The following is a 19470-nucleotide window of genomic DNA, read 5'->3' as shown; positions in this document are numbered from 1 at the left end:
GCTGGGATGAGCACTCACCTGCTGAGCTGTGCCTGCAGCAGGGAGCCAGCTGGGAAAGGGGCACAACTGGGCTGCTGGAAAAACGCTTTGTAACCAGGCAGTGGTTATGCACACCCCAGCACACAGGGCTGGGGATTAAGGAGAGTGAGGAAATTCAAAGAACTGTCAACAAAAAGTAATCCAACTCTTTTTTAAATAAAGATACACAAACACCAGGACAAAAGCAACAGGAGATACTTTTTTTCACAATAAAAGATCACTGGTTACCATGTGTAGGTGTTCCCTGTGTACAGCACAGAGCCAAGATATTTGTTGGCCTGGGTAGTGTGCTTGCTGCATTCAGCATGCCCAGTCCTGGCAGGGGGAAGGTATGAGAGCACAGCAACTTGTATAAAACTAGAAGTGAGCAACAGGTTGGGATGTTACACGCACTCTAGCAGATACAAAAGCAGACTTTTTGGGTGTGCCTGGTGGGACTTCCACAGCAGTGATTGTGAATCCCAAAGCAAACAAGTAATTTCATTAAGTGAGTTATAAAACAGGTTTCAGAGATGTAAAAAAGTACTTAGCAGGTATCTTCTTACAAGTGCTATTGTCAGTGATGGACTATGGACCAGCTTCCTCAGAAAATAGTTCCCTCTTAACATTGTCTTGAAAGATAATAAAGGTTATTAGAGCATTTAAACTTAGACAACCTTTTTAACTGATCACCAGATTTAACTACAGTTCAAGCTCATCTGCACCAGAGAAGGCAAAACACCCTCCTATGTGACACGAGCCCAAGTACTGTACTGCATTTAGGTGTCACCTAGAGCCATGTCCTCCCTCCTGAGGGTCCCTTCCTGTTATGTTCACTCCTGACGGTTGGAGAGAAAGGCCAGACATTCCCTCCACTCCTGCATTTGTTGGAAACTTTAAGTGTAGTGAAAGGAGCAAAAGTAAGGGGGAAAAGCCACAACCTTTTTTCTTGCTTCTTCTGTCTAGAAGGATCAAGAAAGCATTTGGTGCCAACAGAGGCTTCACATACCCTGAGGCTGTATCCAGCTATTCTGAACAGTCCTCCCAGACTCCTGGAAGACTCAAGTCCTGGGGAGCACAGCAGCTATGACTTCATAGACTAGAGACTGTCAGAAAATCCCAAGGTGCTCCCTGCTGAAACTGAATTAGTTTAGAACCAAACTCAATGCAGTTGTTGCTCAGGATTGCTTTTCTGTTCCTGCAGCACTCCATCTGCACAGCCGACCCCAAAGCAGGTGGGAGAATGTAGCTTGAGGAAAGTTGTTCCTCTATACTTTTCTGTGTTTCAATACTTATTTAAGCCCATCTTCTAGCTTCAAGATTTGTCATGTGTTCCACTTTAATAAGCCAGGGGGCACAGTTGTTGCCAAAACCTGCAAGACCTCATAGCCAGGTCAAGACACACAAGTGTGTGGGATGTGATCATGACATCCTGTCCCTGCATCAGACAGGACCAATAGTTATCAACTTATAGCCACTCCACAAACACCCAAGGTGAACAAACTCCACTATCCTCAGAGACAAGTAGATTTCTTTTCCAGCTAAGTGCAAGCCTACCTTATCTTAAAGCACTCTTCCATGTTTCAAAGGGAATTATTCTTCCACTGCTTGCACAGCAATATTTATTTCATGTCAGCATATTAGGAGCAGTTGTACTTTTTCTACTCATGTGCAGGGAGAGGAAGTTAGTGTGGGTGGGCAGGGATAGTATGAGGCAAAGAATGAAAGAAGGAATCAGTATTTTCCAAGATCAGTTTCAGTATCTCTTAAGAAACGTGGGAGGGAAGATTGAAAAGGAGGTGGGAGAAGGAGGGAGCTTCACTATATGGAAATATTTCCATGAAAATGTGAAAATTTAAGAGATCCTTACTCATCTTCCCCCCTACCAGGCTATACAAAGCATTAATTACAGCCAGTTCTTCCCAGGCATATCTGTCTTGCAAGTGTGGTCTGCCCTACTGCTGAAGCAGAAAGGATAGACCTCCATTTATCAAGAAAGACCCTGTTTCTCCAGCACAACTAACACTCCATCCAGGCAATTGAGAGATCTTAGGGACACAGACAGTACAGAATCACATACACCTGACAAATGTAAGACAGCACAGTAGGCCATGTCTCAAAGTCACATTTTCCATACAGGATTGATAACAGAATGAATAAAACATGGCAAAGGGAATTCTCCTGACTATTGAAGAAAAGATCCGGTAGGTGCACAAGGGGTAAAGCCAGCAGACAAACCCAGCCAAACCCCAGAAGAAGTACATATCACAACTCACTTGCCATTGATGACTCCATCAGGATTAAGCATGGGCACGATCTTGAAAATGAAGCATTTCCGCAGGAGATCAGCGATGGGATCACTGCTCACAAGGAACTCCAAGGTCCCCTTCATCACCCAGCTGGCATTGCTCTCACCAGGGTGAACACGGGCTGTTAGAAACACATAAGGACGATTGCCTGGAAAACAAACCAAAAACATCCCAAAACTGAACAGGGTTTTTCTCTGAATAATATCTTTGCAAGTAGATTTTATTCCTTTTGAATTGCGATAACAATCTGAAACACGTTTTAAGGAAAATACATCCCTAAATGGTCCAGGCATTTCCTCAAGGTACTCTTTGTAAATTGATCACAGATTTGGTCCTCAGAACCAGCACAGTGACAGTTTCATCTGATCCCCTTGCTTGTCTATTCTGTGCAGATACTTATATGTGCCATTAGAGAGCATTCTGTATGTGCAGGTTACTGCCTCTCCAAATGGCACCAGCATGCTTTCTAGCAATTCTTGGAAGTTTCATCCAATCAAGCTTCATTAAGGTTTAAAAGCCAGCTAGAAATTATTTTATTTTCTAAGGTCCTGCTCTACTTCCAGTATTTCACCATTACCAATTCAGAATTTTATAAGTATTGAAGCAGATCTGCCCACCCATAAGGGCTCCAAGGACATGGAAGCTGCCTGATCTCTGGTACAAACCTATGTTGTAAGGTCAAAATCATAATTAATCAAGCTAAACTGATATGATTAAAGAAAATGCATTAATAAGTTCATCAGATAAGCTGCAGAGGTCGAGTACTCAAAGTTAACCATTATTCCAAAACCATCCAACAAAAAGTAGAAATAACAATGCACATAGTTAAGACAGGCTGTTATATTTAGTGGAAAGACATTTTTCGGTTTTATATAATAGAGATGCTCAGATGGCAAAGCTGATTTTCAGAAGTTGCAACTAGAAGAGTTCAGCTGTTTCTAGCAATACATTTGGCATGGGAAACATAAGCTGTGGTAATTTGGGATGGGGAGAGGTTTTGGGGGGTTGCTTTTTTCTAAATACAAAAAATAAACCAACTTCTTACTATAAAGTTCGTTGATAATCTTTACTGATCCTGTTTCAAAGCAGACTTGCAACTTAACAGCAAAAGTTTCCTTGTTATCAAATAAGTTATTTGTTGTTCCTGTGAAAAAAACACTAAACACATTTGGTCTAGTTGCAAGCCTCCAAAAACTCTCGGTATACATATGCTTAGAGAAAACTAAGTTTGACAGCAGATTCTTTGAAGATCCCATCTGTGCTGAGCATACTCCATGGATGGGCCAAGGAAACAGGAGAAGGCAGAAGGAGACACCTGCCAGGCTCAGAAAATAAAAGGACAGGAGAAAGCAATTATCTGTCTTAAAATGATCCTTTTGTGAGCTTTCACTATCTCAGGCCGTTGTCACAAGTCAACCTGACAGATTTACTTTAGTGGGAAGCATTATCTGTCAGGGCATCACAGCGGTACCAGGATAGGTTTGTCCTGCTCTATCAGGCAACATCAGAGCTCAGGCTCTGTTCCCTTCATGAACTGAAGGGCCTCAGCTGACAGGCTTGGGACAGGTAACAGGACAGAAGACAAAACTAAAGGCCTCAGCTGAGCACCCTTGTAAGCAAATGTTGAATTAGCAAGTTTATGCCTTTTTTTCTTAGGTCCCAAAGCCACCCTTCAGTTTCCAAATGCTTTACAAATCATTAATCAATTAAAGCATAACAGGGAGGTAGAACACTACCCCAAAGAATGTAAATGGTATTAAAGAGCTGTTTAGCTGTTTGTCTGACAAACCAAAGGCTGAGACAGAGCTGAGAATACAGGTGAAATTTCTCATTTCACAGTCAAACAAGGAATAAGCATTAATTTTCTCCTTAACTGTATATTCTGCACAGTTCTGCTGAGTTACAGCACAATTTAGTTACATCTTACAGGGATGTACTCAGGTTTGGAAACAATTCCCCCTCAACACCTCCATACTTCCATGCTTTCCTCTTAAGCAGTTGGTGGGCACTAGAAGAGTGAACTGCTCTCTCAGCTCAAAGAGCTCATGCAGAGCAATCACCTTCTGGTCCAGCAAAGCAACTGGGACTCTGTTTCTCAATAGCCACTTATTAGGCTTTTATCACTCTTACATCTCACCATACTGGGGGGTTAGTACATTTGGATCAATGTGTATACACAAATGCCTTAGGCATTTACAGATTGCAAAAGATTCCTTTAGCTGCTGCAGAACTACTAGCCATTCTGATTTTTTTTTTAAATTAGAGTACCCTATTTCTGTTCTGCTCCAGCTAATTGTGCATTACCATTTACCTTAATAATGTTTTAAAATAACAACAAACAAAAACTAGCTTTCCCAAGGACATCAGCTGCATTTTGCCTTCTCCAAACATTTTCTTCTTTCTCCCATCACCATGATTTAGTGCTGTTTTGAAGGCTCATTGCTGAGCTAAACTCACAGGGCTGTGCAGTTGTAGCTGGGAATGAGGCTCCTGAGGACTTCTAATGGACAACAGCTGTAAATAGCACAGAACAAAATAAAACGTGTTCTCTTTTGCAATTGATGAATACAGCCTTAACAATTCTTACCTCTTCTGTATATTGGGAGAGAGCTCAGCATCTTAATTAAGAAGTTCTTTCCCCAGTTAAAATAAGAAAAATAAAAGAAACTCTAAGCAAGGGTTTTCTCATGTCAGAAACCCAGAATAGTTTGCCATAATTCTGCTAATTGCAATAGCATGGGACTGGCAGAGACCCGAGTTCTGCTTTTCCTCTGAAGGCTCATCAAAGTCAAGCTCATCTTACTTATATTCAGTGTTGGAAAAGCTTCTGGAGCTTCCAGATCTTAAAACTCAGGAAATAGGAGGGCAGGGGAAGAGACCAGAAATTACCTACACTGTTTCCCTGTGGGTGACAATGGAGGACCCAATAGCGTGCAGGTCTAGCCAAGGAAATCTCTCTGTTCCAGTTAAAGCTTCATTTAAAGGATCCCTTCCTGCCAAGCACATCCTCAGCTCTGACATCCCACCCACAGGAGAATCATAACCCAGGTATGTACAAGCAAGGAAACCACAGAGCTTGTTAACTGCCTGTTCCCTTCACAGGAGCCATCACAGCCAAGTCCCACATCCTAATGCTGCTCCCCCAGAGTGCTCCCAGCATGAAAACTAATGAAGCAGCAAATAGAGCAAAAGCTGATGACATGGCCATAAAACTTGCTACCCTTGAAACACCTGGAAAACAGCAGGAGTCGCCCAAACCTATGTTTTACAGCATATCCAGTTACTTGTCTGCCTTGGAATTATTGTGCTAACTGCAATTAGCATTAGAGCTCATGAAAGTAGTGGACAAAGCATTGGCCAGCTACACTCTGCACTCAGCTGGCAGCACCATCCAAGATCTCTCCACTCAGTTCAGCTTCTTCACTTCCTTCCTGACTTCCAGCACCCCCATAATTGCAGTCCTGACCAGACCACCTCAGTACCACCCAGTACAGCTTATTGGTTTCTATTGGTGCTCAGCTGCCCTTCTCTCTGTGCTGTTTCAGACCCCCTTGTACTATTTCCTGTGCCCTGCTAAACCTATCTTCAGAACACACAGCCTTACATCCTCTCATATATCTCCTTCCAGGACCAGAACTGAGCTTAAGTCTTGAGAATCCTCAGGCCAACACTTAGGCAGCTCCCCCCGAAGTTTTCAGGAAGCTGCCAGAAAGCTGAGGTTAGCCATTTATCTCTGCAAAGCCCACATGACACATAACCTTCTCTGGGAATGTAAATAATAAAAAGGGAAAGTAGAGGAACCTTTTCATGCTACATAAAGCCTTATCCAACAAATCATGTCTCCTTACGCTGTGTTACATTTTGACATACCTGGAATATAACATGGCACCAACAATACCCAAGGTGAGAGATTAAAGAACCTCCTGCAAAACTTCGAGCAAAGAATCTTTGAATAATAATTTAACTAATGTATCACCTAATTCCCATCTCTCCTTCTCTTCACTCATTTTTGACTGTGGATATATGCATGAAAATAAGGGCTTTGTTCTTTCAGTCTTGCTAACTTGCTGGTTAATCTCCTGCCTCTCAGGATCCTTCTCTAGTCATGATATCACTAAGGTTCACTAAGAGGTGACTTTAATGTCACTGATCGTGACATCAGTTGAGGAAAGAGAAGCCTGAAAGAAAGGAACAAAACCCCATTAACACAGCAGTGTCCTTCATCAAGAGGAGCATAGAAATGAAAAGAAATGCAGTTCCAGATGCCCTTACCTGGGCTGCTGTTCTAAATTATTTCAAGCTAAGATTTGAACCATGCCATTTATAAAGGCACAGGGCATTGAAACAACACAGGGCTGGATTTTTTTAAGGAGTCAAAGGGGATTATATACACAGCATGTGAGAAATTCAACCTAGATCCAGGTCTTGACTGAAATTTTTCTGGCTGTGCCTCTGCATACCTCTCTTCCCTTTACACAAGCCCAGGGCCATTAAGACACAGGCTTCTTTTTTCTGCTTTATGCCCAAGTACAACATCACTATCGTGACTGTTACACAAATCAAAGGGTCAGGTTTACCTGGGGATACAGTAGATAGAAACCAAGAAAGCTAAATTCTCCCTACTTAACTAGCCCAGGCCAGCACAGGGTATTCTGTGAGTAAATGACGGGTAAACAGGAGGACCATGATGTAGCTCTTCCATGTCACAGCTGCATCCTGTCCTGGATATATCTGATATGCCCAAGGCTGCATAGTTATGCAAAGCCAGAGAGAAGACAGGATATGGTGTGATGTACAATGAATATATTAAAGTATGTTTGTAAAAAGCATCAAATACTGAGATCACAGAAAACATGAGACTCGTCTCAGGCAGAATCTGTATCAGATATTTTTTTCCCCTCCTGAAACTTTTCCACTAGTAGTCAGTCTTTCAGTTGCCTTAAGACAGAATAATGCTTTCCTTTCTATTCCCCCCTCGCCTCATATTGCTGTCTCTTTGCTGACCCTATTTTTGGCTAAATGCTCCAAAAGCACACACATCTTAAGACAGAGGCAAAATACAGTCTAGCAGGATCAGCTGTTGTTTTCCAGAATTATCAATGAGCTCTCCCTTTCTTAAATAGATCTATATTATATGTATTATTACTGTTACCTATGGCAAAGAAGTGAAATTACAAATTGTCTCAGCTGCCTGTTCTCTACTTTCCTAACTTGGTGGGGAAATTTCAGACTGCAAGTTGCTTGGCAACCTCCTTTTGTGTATGTGTTTTATGAATTCATTCACCTCAAATCAGAGATGATCAGGGAGCCGAATATGAATACAGACTGCTCAGCCTCAGTTCAGCTTGACATCCTACTACTGCTGGGTTTTAACTCCAGGAAATTGGTAAGCAAGTTGTCAAGTCCATTTTGGGTGAGTTTCCAAAATACCAAGCACTGAAGGAAGCATGAAGCACTACCATTATTTAGCAGGACCTTCTGTGTGACTGAAAACAAAGGAAACCCAAATGAACTAATTCCTGTTCAAATCAAAGTGTACCTCTTGGGGAAGAGTGGGGAACAACTGAACCTTATTTTCAGAACTTACACCCATGGAAAACCTACTATAACCTTTTGCAATTTATTTCAGTTTTTAACATTCCCATCACAAGTGTGTGCACCTGCATTTGTGTAGCTGAAATTTCCAACCACTGCATCATCCATTTCTGGGTATGCCAACTCAACATTCACTGGCATATCCTGTCTCCTTCTGCACACCTTCTAAGCTGCCCAAATATCATCCAACTTCAAAACTGAAACCATGCAGGTACCTTATTAGTCTGCTAACAAGCAAGCTACCTTGCATGACCTCCTCCCAGAGCTGTCACTAGCAGAGGAGTTCCTCTACCTGGGTGCACCTCCCACATCTGTGCTCACTGCTGCTGTCTGTCTACTCCCCTCAGCCAGATTCCAAGGGCATGAAACCAAGATGGGGGACAGCTGGTTAGGAAGAAGTACTGCCAAGAAGGATCAGGGAATTATACCAGATGAATTAGTGATGCAGAGCAGTTGCAAAAATGGCAGCTCTCCTGGGACTTACTATCAGGCAACGGCACAGCTAAGGCAAGGAATGCTGTCACTTTGCTCTGCTCAACCCAGCAAGCAAAACCAAATAGCTGCAGTGCTGTGCCCACTGTTGTCCACCATAGTTTTAAAATTTATTTGATGAAAACTGAAAAACTGTAGAAGGTTCAGGAGTCCTAACTTCAGCAGAAAAATTGGAGAAAATAGGTTTCAGACACAGAAAGATGAACAGAGAGGAAGAATATAACCTTTAAATTGCAAAGGGCTGCTATAAAAAGAGATTGCAATCAGTTGTCCTCGCTGTCCACTGGGACTAGGTTGCATAAAAAGAAAACAAGTTGTTATCAGCTAAGCCAGCCTGTAGTGACCCAACTGCTTTCACTGCTGCACCAGCACATTTGCCCTACCTCCTGCTGGGTCCTTGTTCATAAGTCTTGCATCAAGCCACTCCACTTGCCCAGAACAGTGTCAGCACGAGGCCTAAGTCATGCTAGCTCCTCCTTTAGAAATTCAGCCCATGATTTCTCCTACTCCTCCAGAATTAGCTCTGTGTTCTCAGAGCTGCTGGAATCACTACTCCAGTCAACAAGGCACCTCAGCCATCTCCTAGGGTCTCTTTGATGCAAGGTATCTACTTACTACTTAATATTAGGCACTTTGAAATATGTTAGCAATTAGCCACTAGTGACTAATCAGAAATATTTCATCATCATGATATTGTGACATCATTTGGGCTTCTTCCCACATACAGGTCAGAATTATTTATGAAAAGTTCTGTCTTGCCTGCTCAGTTAGTGACAGTCCTACAATTTTAAGATTGGAGTAATATAATTAGTGGGTTTTCTTTCATTAGAAATGATCTTGCAAAGCCCTTCTACTATCCTTAAGAGTATCAGTTCTCAGCTTCTGTGTATGTGCCCCTTGAAAGGCCTAAAAAGCAACCACTAAGATCAGCTCCATCATATGATCTAGCTAGCTGAGGTAGGGAGCTCCAGATTATCTGTCAAAAGGCAGGCAAGGATCTGTCATCCCCTGCTTCTATAACACACACATTATGGCCTTAATTTGTTCTGTGGCAGCAGGCAATTTCAGATATTCAAGTATTTTGTACTGCCATGGCCAGACCATCAATCCGTATGTATTTCAGTCAGCATGGGAAAAACATAGACTGTCTGGCAGAGATGCAAACCTTCTGAGAGATGGTAAGTAGGGAAAAGTAGTATTTTCAAGTTAGGTATAGATGAATTTCACCTTCTGGGGTTTTTGTGTGAAGATAACACTGACCTTCAAAGAGAATCAGTCAGCAGATGCTCAGAAGACTGGAAGACACTGGAACAGAGATCCATCAAAACAGACTGTACAGTGGTCTCATTTAGTACCACTGCCCTAAACTGTCCCATGACTAAAAGAAGGTGCAGGCAGGAGATAAGTGCAGCAGAGACCTGCAGGATAACTGCTGTAACAGGCAGAGTGCAGAGATCCGTAGAGCTATAAAATCCATGGGCTGTTTTCTGGGAGAAGGATTTCATCTGAAATGAAATCAGGCAGGAGGAGCAGACTGAAAAAGCTTCCATTGTCATAAAAATATCTCCCTGGGTAATCCACAGTGATGGAAAAAGGAAACCCTGGTAATTTATGTGACAGTTTAATGGGATTTTGGTGACATACGATACTTTAGAAAGAATTTGCCCAAATAGGACAGACAGGACTTTAATAAGGCTTCAGCTCCAAACCAGCAATATTTTCGCCCCTTGCTTTTACATTTCATTCTACATACCCACTCCTCACAGCTCATCTGTCTCATTTGCAAGGTACATTTCAACAGTGCAAGAGCAACAACTGCACTTTCTAGTTAGATCCCCCACCAGAGAAATCTACGATTATCTGATCCCTGACGGGATCAATCTGCCTTTGCACCTACAGGGCAGAGCATCACTGAGCTGTGAACTCTGAAGCATGAGCTGCCCTCCAGCCACGTCCCCTGCTCTGTGGATGGCACTAATAGCTTCTGTGCAGAAATTAAGGGCAGCAGATGGACAGTCTGGAGCAGGAGTCACTCGCAGAGGGGGTGCCCCCGGAACACTCTCCAGGAGCAAATGGCTTTCACATGGTGAGCGATGCCTCAACCCATGTCTCCTGCCTACAAGAGACACAGCCTTTACCCCCCAGTACAATACCCCAGGCCCTTCACTGCCATTGCTTCAAGAGCAGGCAGAGCAGTGAGAAGAATAACTCAGAGCACTAAATTCGGGTGAATCCAGGGTTAATGGGATGAAACTCCACAAAGGAACATTTAGGCTGAATATCAGTGAGTTACACTAAAGAGTCTTCCCTGTGGAGAGGTAGAAGTTAACATTAAAACTACATCGCCCAGAGCACAAGAAGTCATTCTGCACACAGCAATCTTGCAGTAGCTGGAGACACAAATAACCCAACAGGCATTTGTTTTCTTTACTAACTTCGGTGGATCCAGTTGAGAAGCCCTTATTTTGCCAGAAAAATCTCCTTCTGGGAATCCAGGCGGGAGAGGAATGGTAAAAAGTTGTGTGAAGACCTCAATATTTTGTCCAGTCTTTCTGTGACTGCAGTAGGTCAAGATCAACTGAGGACTTGCACAGGGGCCTCTTAGCCCTAAAATGGGCATGGAAAAACAGAGCCTCTGTCAGCACCTCTTTCACCACTGGGAATAACAGTCAAATTTAACAGAAAAACAAGTTATCTATTGTGCAGTACTTCAACCTGTTCTGCTCCTCAAAAAATAAATTCTATAGTTTATAACAAAAAGCTCTTTACTATCTATACAGAACAGATTTAAAACCCACCTAGTACCACCTGCAGCATTATTCTTAAATACATATTGTGCCTTTAAGAGACACAGATCCATCTCTGCCTCTGACTTGAGGTCTTCCTCAGGGAATGACTTGAAAGAAATAAAATATATATTAAAAGGAAGTACAATCAGAGCCTCTCATTGTCAAAGGGATAAAATATCAATTTTTGTTAAGATAAAAAGCATCACAGATTGCCTCTGATGGGAAAAATTAAATTCTTGGTCTTCACTTGATTTGATATTTATCACTTCATTGCTCCAGAAATATTCTAGCAGGGAATGTTTCTTAAAAACATTACTCTGTATTTCTCCTGCATTAAGCAAATTATGAGAGTTCTAAATTGTGTGGTTTCGTACATGCAAAAAAAAAACCCTCAGAGAAAAAGAAAACAGAGTCTATGAAAATGTTTTCTAACACTTCACTATGTCAACAATTTCACAGTAAAGGACCTTCTTCAGGCTGACCTAATTTGTGGCATCACTAAATTGATTTTTACATCATTGCTGTCCAAGTCTATCCTGAATCTTGGAATTACATTACCCAGAGCTGATCCCAAAGGAAATTCTTGCTTTCACAAACAAGAGATAGATAAGGTAAAAACTGTCTCCAAATTTTGACTAGTGAATTTTGTCTTCATGGTAAGGTCTTAGATGAACTCCCCAAACGTCTGAGCAAGATAAAGAGTCAACATAAAAGGTCTTTCAATCAGATCATCATGAGAGCAAAACTGACGTTGGCCAACCAACGTTGAGTGACAGACCATAAGCAGAACCTAAGTTTCCAAGGAAAATAACAGATATGAACCTTGAAGTTCATACCATATTCTTTTCCAGCAGTTCTACTATGGAAAACACTCTAAGGATGAAGAAGGAATCAGGATCATACAGCATAATCAGAATCCCAGAATACTTGACAAAACTAGGTGGACCAAAATTTGCCACTACATAAAATAGGTAACATGCAGAAATTTTGAACAGTGTGTGGTAAGACTAAGCAATTGCTGTCTCAGGTCAGTAAGTTCTTCCCTTCAGATGATAGCAAAATGATATCTAAAGGATGATGTCTTCCTACATCAATCACTACAGGGAGCAGAATGTCAACTAGGAAGACTAGTCTGAAGAAATAAGGTGGCAGGAAGGCTAGGGAGAGGGAAGATGTTCTTTTATCCCCACAAGTTGTTACAAAACACAGAAAGAGCTACTCATGACTAAAGGAGTCAGGCTGCTGAACACTCTTGGCAGTCCCAGAAGGAACAGAAGTGGAACACATGATGTCCTTCCTCAGAACTTCATGTATCACTGCAAAAGTGGGAGTTTTCACATAAGAGAGCTTTTTGTTCTTAATTTCATTATTTTGTAAGTGATGTTCAGTTTATTTTAAAAAGTTCTTCAGCAGGTTCTTTTAGGGGAAATAATTTAACAGTACAAGTGATGGCTTCTAATCAGTTTGAATTTCTGATGTGTAGTACACAGACTAACTTCACAAAGCTGATAATGCAACGTTTCCTCAATCCTGATGCTTTCCTGAATTTTCACCCCAACACTTCCCCCACAGAACTTCAAACTTTTTCAATTGACCCTTCCACAGAATCCTTCTGTTGAAGCTCAGCCACTCTATACAGCCTGTATAATCCACAGCATGAGCTCCTTTCTTACTTGCCATAAGAAACACTCATATCGAAACCATTATATTCCAGAGAATTCATCTCCTGCCGCTTCATCTCCTGCTCTGTAAACTCAGTGCTTTTAAAAGAAACACTTATTTATATAAAAGAAAATCCCTGTAAATCATGGTCATGACAGGCTAATGGCTAGCACTGCAAAGATGATTTATCTTCCTGCTGTATCTAACAAAGCTTCTTGTGCTAATACCTTGTTTTCAAAATATAAAGAGACTTCTAACTGATGTTTTCTAACTACAAGAATATACAGTTAACGAAAAACACCTTAGATCAAAAATAACCTTCACCTGACATCTAACATCCCCATCAACCCTCAAAAATCAAAAGATCTCCTTGAATTACTTTTTTTTCCCTGTATTATTTAGTGTACTTCCCTCATGGATGAAGAAACCAGCTATTCAGTCTCACTGCCTGTTTATAATCCAAATTCATTTTAGAGTTTGCATGCATTAGCTGCATGCTTTAATTTGATATATTTTATTTGATTTCAGTCTATTAAATTACATTTGAGGCAGGTTCTATGGCCTCATGGGGAGCACTACCCTTTGTGCAAACAGTAATTATTTTGTCTGGGCTGAGCCTAATTTCACATTACATCTTGATAGGCTGACAAACAAGGTCATGTTGTCTGCATGGCAAGTGATGGTCCAACTGGTGGGAGAGATTTCTGACAAGCTGGATGGTGGTTCCTGGGAGTATTCTGATTAAAAGGGTATGATCTAGGATATGAAATTAAGGGGCAAGCCATCAATTATGAGCAGTAGTGTTATTTCAAGTGTATCTACAGACCTTCTGCATAGCTTGCAAGGCCATCACCTATGCCAGCTCAGAGTCTATAAGCATCTCACTACATGTTTATTGCTCATTCATGGTTAGTAAGGGCTAAAAATGGGGAAAATAGGGATAGTGGGGGCACCCCAGCCTCTGAAACTCCCCGAGTCCTTCATCTGTCTCTTGCTCACTCTTTTGCCCTCTGGCCAGTAGCTCTTTGTGAAGCACAATTCCCATGTGTCAAGTTGTGCCTCGTGGTGACCCTCAAGCCATTGTTTTTGTGCCCTTTCAAAAATGCTTGACAAAACTGTCACAGAAGGAGTTTGGCATCTGGAAGCTGTGACAGACATGATATGACCTGATTCATAAAACACAGCTAAACAGCTTGGGCTGCCAGAGGCCAGGATTTACAATGTCTAAGAATGGCCTGCTCTGCTAAGTGCACTTTCCTACTCCACAGCAATACAAATTCCCAAGCTGTTTGAGGGTGACCTGCAACACTATGAAATGACAAAGCAAGCAAGACACTAATCTTTTTTGAGCCTACCCTGTCCACTGCTGGTCAGTATGGGGAAAGAAAGACCTCTGCTCTGCATCTTTTTCATATGACTACAGGAGTAGGGAGTACTAAAAAACAAACAAACAAAACCTCATTTTTTTCAGAGATTCCCCTAGCACAGCAAGCACAAAGAAAAAGAAAAATCAAGTGACAGACACCTTTTGCTGTGTTATCCACTACAGCCTCATTGTTAAAATAAAAGCCTCCCTGTATTTCTATTTCCAGCAGGCATAGCCTAACCAGCAAGGAATTTAAGGATTTCCTGCCCTCTTATCCATCTACCTATTTTCTTCATCTCTACTTCAATCATTAGTTACAGCCTTCTGGTAGGTGCTCACCATGGGACCTAAACATCCATTGGGAGACCTGTCAAAGTCATCCTGATGCCAGCGATAATAAACTCCATCTCACTCACCTTCTCTTGAAACACTTATTAGACCGAAAATTACATGTTTCAAGTGTGTTCCAAGTTATGAAAGAAGGAATTTACAGAAAAATCAAGTAAATTGCCCAAGGATAAAATAAAAATCAGTGTTGGAAGCTCCACATCTGTCTCCCAAGCCCCAGTCATGAAGAATTCTGTGCCATCCATGCTCACCCTAGAAGTGAATTTCTATGTAATCCATTACTTCAAATCACTTCCTCCTCTTTTCATGAGCCATGAAAATGAATTAAAATGTGTACTTAAACATAACCAGTAGAGCCCTCTCTCAGTTATATTATTTGTCCTATACCAAGATCAGTTGCCATTTTCATTCTGAAACCTACCCATCCTTACCAAAATTATCAAATACACACACATTTGCAGAGCACTATGATATTCTTTTATCCATCACTATTATGTCAGTTTTCAGACTTGGGGAAAAAGTGAGAGATGATATGAAAGTAGTAAGGGAAAAATGAGGAAATAAAACAGGATGTTGAAGAAGGTCTCTCTGGTTTGCTTGAAAAATAAAACAAATAAAATAAAATAAAATTCTGTAACATTTGGGAGACTCCAAAGAAAACTCCATAGTGTCTTTTAATATTTTCCCTAAGTTATCTACAAGTCCTTCCTTATCTGTGGGCAAAGCCATACCTCCAACCCCATTCTGACTTCTTTATTTACTCATACTTATCACCTTTGCCCCTGTCAGGTTTTAATAAAGATTTCAACGTATTTTATTTAATCTCATTATTTCAAAGACAGAGAAGTAGCATCCAGGCTAAGCCAGAAAAATCTTCAAGACAGTTTATTAAGCAAATTCAACAACGAAAGATGAGTAAAAGCTTATAAAAAGAATTGCAAAGTGGCAAGGAAAATTACTTCCCCTCTCCCCCCCCAGCTAAGCAGCACAACAATTGCAATTGATACAGCAAATTAAATTTTAAATGCACTGGTGATTTGATGGATGTCATTTTCTAAGTGTTACAGCCACATAATAAATGCCCTGAAATGATACAGAAGTCCAAGTTTAGCTCTCTGGGAACACTAGTGCACTTTGCAGTATCTATCATGTCACTCGTCAACTCGTTGATCTTATCAGCACATTTGCAGTCTGAGCATAGCAGCTGCCTCTGCTTGTTTTTCAGCAATTTCTATTTCTGCATTAGAAACAGGTGGGCAAGCTCGGAGAGCTAACAAGTTTCTCTTTGATGTAGAGATGGACAAATCCTCTCATTAACAGGATGGCCTTTTAAAAATCATTACGGGGTATTTTTAGTCCCATTTCATTTTGGTATTTCTGTATAATTGCAGCCCATTAATTGCAAATACTTGTTTTTAGAATCTGTCAGTTGTAGGAAACAGGAAGTATCAAGCCTGTGGTATCTACCAACTACTGGTTTCAGTGTATTGCTGCACTTACTTTACTGGTATAAGATTGGCTATGTCAGTCATACAGGAATGGATCTTGTTCTCCAATTAGAGAAATTAAAGTCAGTTAAACAGGTCAGGCAGAAATCTGCATAGGCCCTCCCAGCAAAATCAACTTACAGGTGGAAATTAGAAATAGCAGGTGTTCAGAATTACAGATACAAGACCAGAAGAAAAACAAATGCCCACAGCGTATTGCAAATATGCTTTCTCAGTAATACTCTTGGATAGATTAATATTAGGATCAGCACATAGAAAAAGCATTTGATTAGGATCAACACATAGAAATAGTGTTTGCTACGTTTCACATGAGTGTGGAGCCCCTTGCATGAATATGGGCAGAGTAGCTGAACAAACTATCTGCTTGCAGCTCTGGCAAACATGCAGTAAAGCTGCTCCATACAATCCAAACAGCTCCAAGCATTTGTAATACATGACTAGCTAGGTCAGCCTTTATCAGACAAAAATGCATAGTTTGGAACATTAAATCCAGAAATTGGATTGTTGTTTTCCAGAAAGTTTTCAATGCCTTGAGGTATCAGTTGAATGACTTTTCTATTTTGAAGTCAGACACATTAGACAGTCTCTCCAAACCAGTCAGCCAAGATTTAAAAGCATCAAGAAACTTCCCAATTTAGAAGGATAAAGGTGAAAACAACATGAAAGTTATAATGCCACCCACACTGTTTCCCAACAGTCTGTTAGTTCTGTGTGTTGAGGAAGGGTTTGCCTGTGCAAGCAAAAGCCTATTGTTAGACTGAAAAATTCAAGAGTCACAGGATCATGAAAAAACACCTCAGAGTAGCAGAGTTCCCTGTTAGCAGGACACACACTGGGTTCTGTCACAGCCTAGCAATTCTTTAACACAATCTGTGCAAGACTTAACAAACTGTCCCTAAGATGAGTTCCAAACTAAAGGCAATGGTTTGCTAGAAGAGTGGCAGACTCCACTTTTTTCCCCACTCTTCCCAATCTTCCTATTCAAAATAGTTTGTTGCCATGAGATCGTCAGGCACCAGAAAGCAATGTTTATCAAGCTCAATCTGTGTACCAGCACAGCCTTTCTGGAACAGAAAGGAAAAAATATTGAACCAGAGACAAAAACTGTTCTCTCTGATGGTGAGAGTGAGTATTTGGGTCCGACAACAGCTGGTACATGTGCTACACACCCTGGGCTTTCCAGCTACAGATTACTTTTTCACCACGCCAATCTACCAGCTGTCCTGCCCCCAACCCTCTGATCACAGCTTGAGTAGTAGTTATCAATGAGGAGGTACAACCAAACAGAAAGGAGAACAACTGGTCACTGGGACAGGCCAGCAGCTCATCCCCTCTTCTCAGAGTAATACTCCTTAATCACCTTAACAAGAGCAGAGAGGGCAGAGAAGATATGAAAATAAAAAATAAAAAAATCACATTCAAGCAACACTTCTACTGCTACAAACCTCCAATTTCTTACCTTACAGAAGGTTTTAACCTGAGGAACTTCTTACTGACCTTGTACCCAAAATGCAAGAGTGATCCACAAACTGTCACACCTTCAGCTCTACTGCCCAGAAGCAACTAGCTTAATGTAGGTGTTAAGGGGCAAACCAAACTACCTTCGAGCCAACCCACTTTATACATCACAGGTGCTCCAGACCTCATGATTTGTGAAAAACACCCACCTGTGCAGTATCAGACATGACCAATTGGGCAATATTGTGACCAGCTGAAGGAACCCCTTCCTGACCTGTGTTTACCTTGAGGCACAAGCATTGACTCTACATCCCATAGTAAAGATGCTGTTCCTAACAATATTTAATCTCCAGAGACAATCTGACCCTAAAATTATGTCCTCCCTAGCACAACCCATCTCCATCACATTGAGAATAGATTTAACTTAATTCAAATGCTTCTCTGGCTAATTTATATTGTACCACAGTGACCTTTTAGCATATGCCCCACAGGACTGTATGTGACTGGAATTTATGGCCAGGCACGGAAAATGTGCAGCTCACTGAAATACGGGGGTTTTTTTCTATGCCATAGTTTGAAGATGATAATAGAAATCTAGTAGCAGTTCAATGCTTGTTCACCATTTGAGGGAGTAAAAGCTGCTTGGGGGCTCTGCTGGGCTATATTTCCATACCTTTACCAGAAAGAGATTGGCCACTGGAAGCATAATACCTGCAGGTTTCTCACAGATTGTTTTCACCTGAGGGAGAGAAGATGAATTTGTTTCCCCCCCTTCTGCTAAGGCAGGAATTTGGGCAACCTATCACTCCTATGGAAGCTTGTAGCTCCACTGCAACGAGGACAGGCACTGGGGTGTTGCAAGACAGGCATGTTCCAAGCAGCTGACTATAAATTTCCAAAGTAATAATAAGTAATACATACAACCAAACCATTTTCAGTTTCATTGATAATTTTCAGTGCCTTATAGCAAAAATACAAGTAGTACCAAGCTCCTGTGAGAAGACACTTCTGAGGCACTTGACAAACCAATAATGAATTAAAATAATTTAAGATATGGTAATTTAGATTTTCATGATGTTTAATTCATTAGTGTATCAGAAAAGGCTCTTATGTTCTGAAAATCTGGAGCATAACCAGTGCCAAGCACTACTAAGAGAATCATAGTATATCTTGAGTTGGAAGGGACCCACAAGGATCTTGAAGTCCAGCTCCTGATGTTCTAGCCCAAGTCCATACCAACGAAGAAGATATTGCTAACTTATGTTCCAGAAAATGCTGCTGGTAATCAGATAATTTCTACTCTGGAAAGGACATGCAAAGGTTAAAAGTCTCTTGAGAGACAAATAAGACATAATTAAAAGAAGGAAAGATAGCAGAAAAAATGCTGAAGAAAGGGCAGAAAATTCTGTAGCACTGCCCCCTAAGAAGAGGAGGGCTTAGAACAAATCTCCAAATTTCAGGAGCAAGTTTATTAAAAAAAAATATAGAAAATTACAGCTAGATGAAGAACACTACAAGTTATGTCATGTGAGATTTTTCTGTCATCATGCTGAATAAGGCAAAGGGTGGGACAGAATGAGAGATTACCCTAATATTTACTTTCTCTTTTTGCAAAAAGCCACTGTGGTTGTCTATGCTTCAGGGCCCATTTTTAGTATCCTTGTTCAGTGTTTTCCTTCCATTCCTCACTGCCTTGACTACTGGGATTCAATACATTAATATGCATTTTGCCAAGCTCACAGAAGGCTGACCACAGTGTCAAAGCTGTGCTGGCAGAGTCAGTTCCACCAAACGCTGGGATTTAAAGAGCAGTTGATACATCATGAAAAATCCTGGCCTCAGTCTGCAGACAACCCCGTGTCTGCCTCACAAGTTTCATGTTCTATTCAATCAGCTTCCACCTTTATGGCAGTAGGCTGAATACT

General features: G+C 41.2%; 1 protein-coding gene across 1 annotated transcript in view; it reads right to left on the bottom strand.

The window, feature by feature from the left end:
- Window positions 1-19470, bottom strand: part of AGBL1 (ATP/GTP binding protein like 1) — a 248195-nt gene that overhangs the window by 161101 nt on the left and 67624 nt on the right. Inside the window, exon 16 of the mRNA XM_032700663.1 lies at window positions 2295-2475. Coding sequence (XP_032556554.1) covers window positions 2295-2475 — 181 coding nt within the window. The remainder of the gene's footprint in view (window positions 1-2294; window positions 2476-19470) is intronic.

Source organism: Chiroxiphia lanceolata, chromosome 12 (genome assembly GCF_009829145.1).
Source record: "Chiroxiphia lanceolata isolate bChiLan1 chromosome 12, bChiLan1.pri, whole genome shotgun sequence".
Classification (NCBI taxonomy): domain Eukaryota; kingdom Metazoa; phylum Chordata; class Aves; order Passeriformes; family Pipridae; genus Chiroxiphia; species Chiroxiphia lanceolata.
The sequence above is the reverse complement of the archived record's forward strand: the minus strand, read 5'-3'. Positions and strand labels throughout refer to the sequence as shown.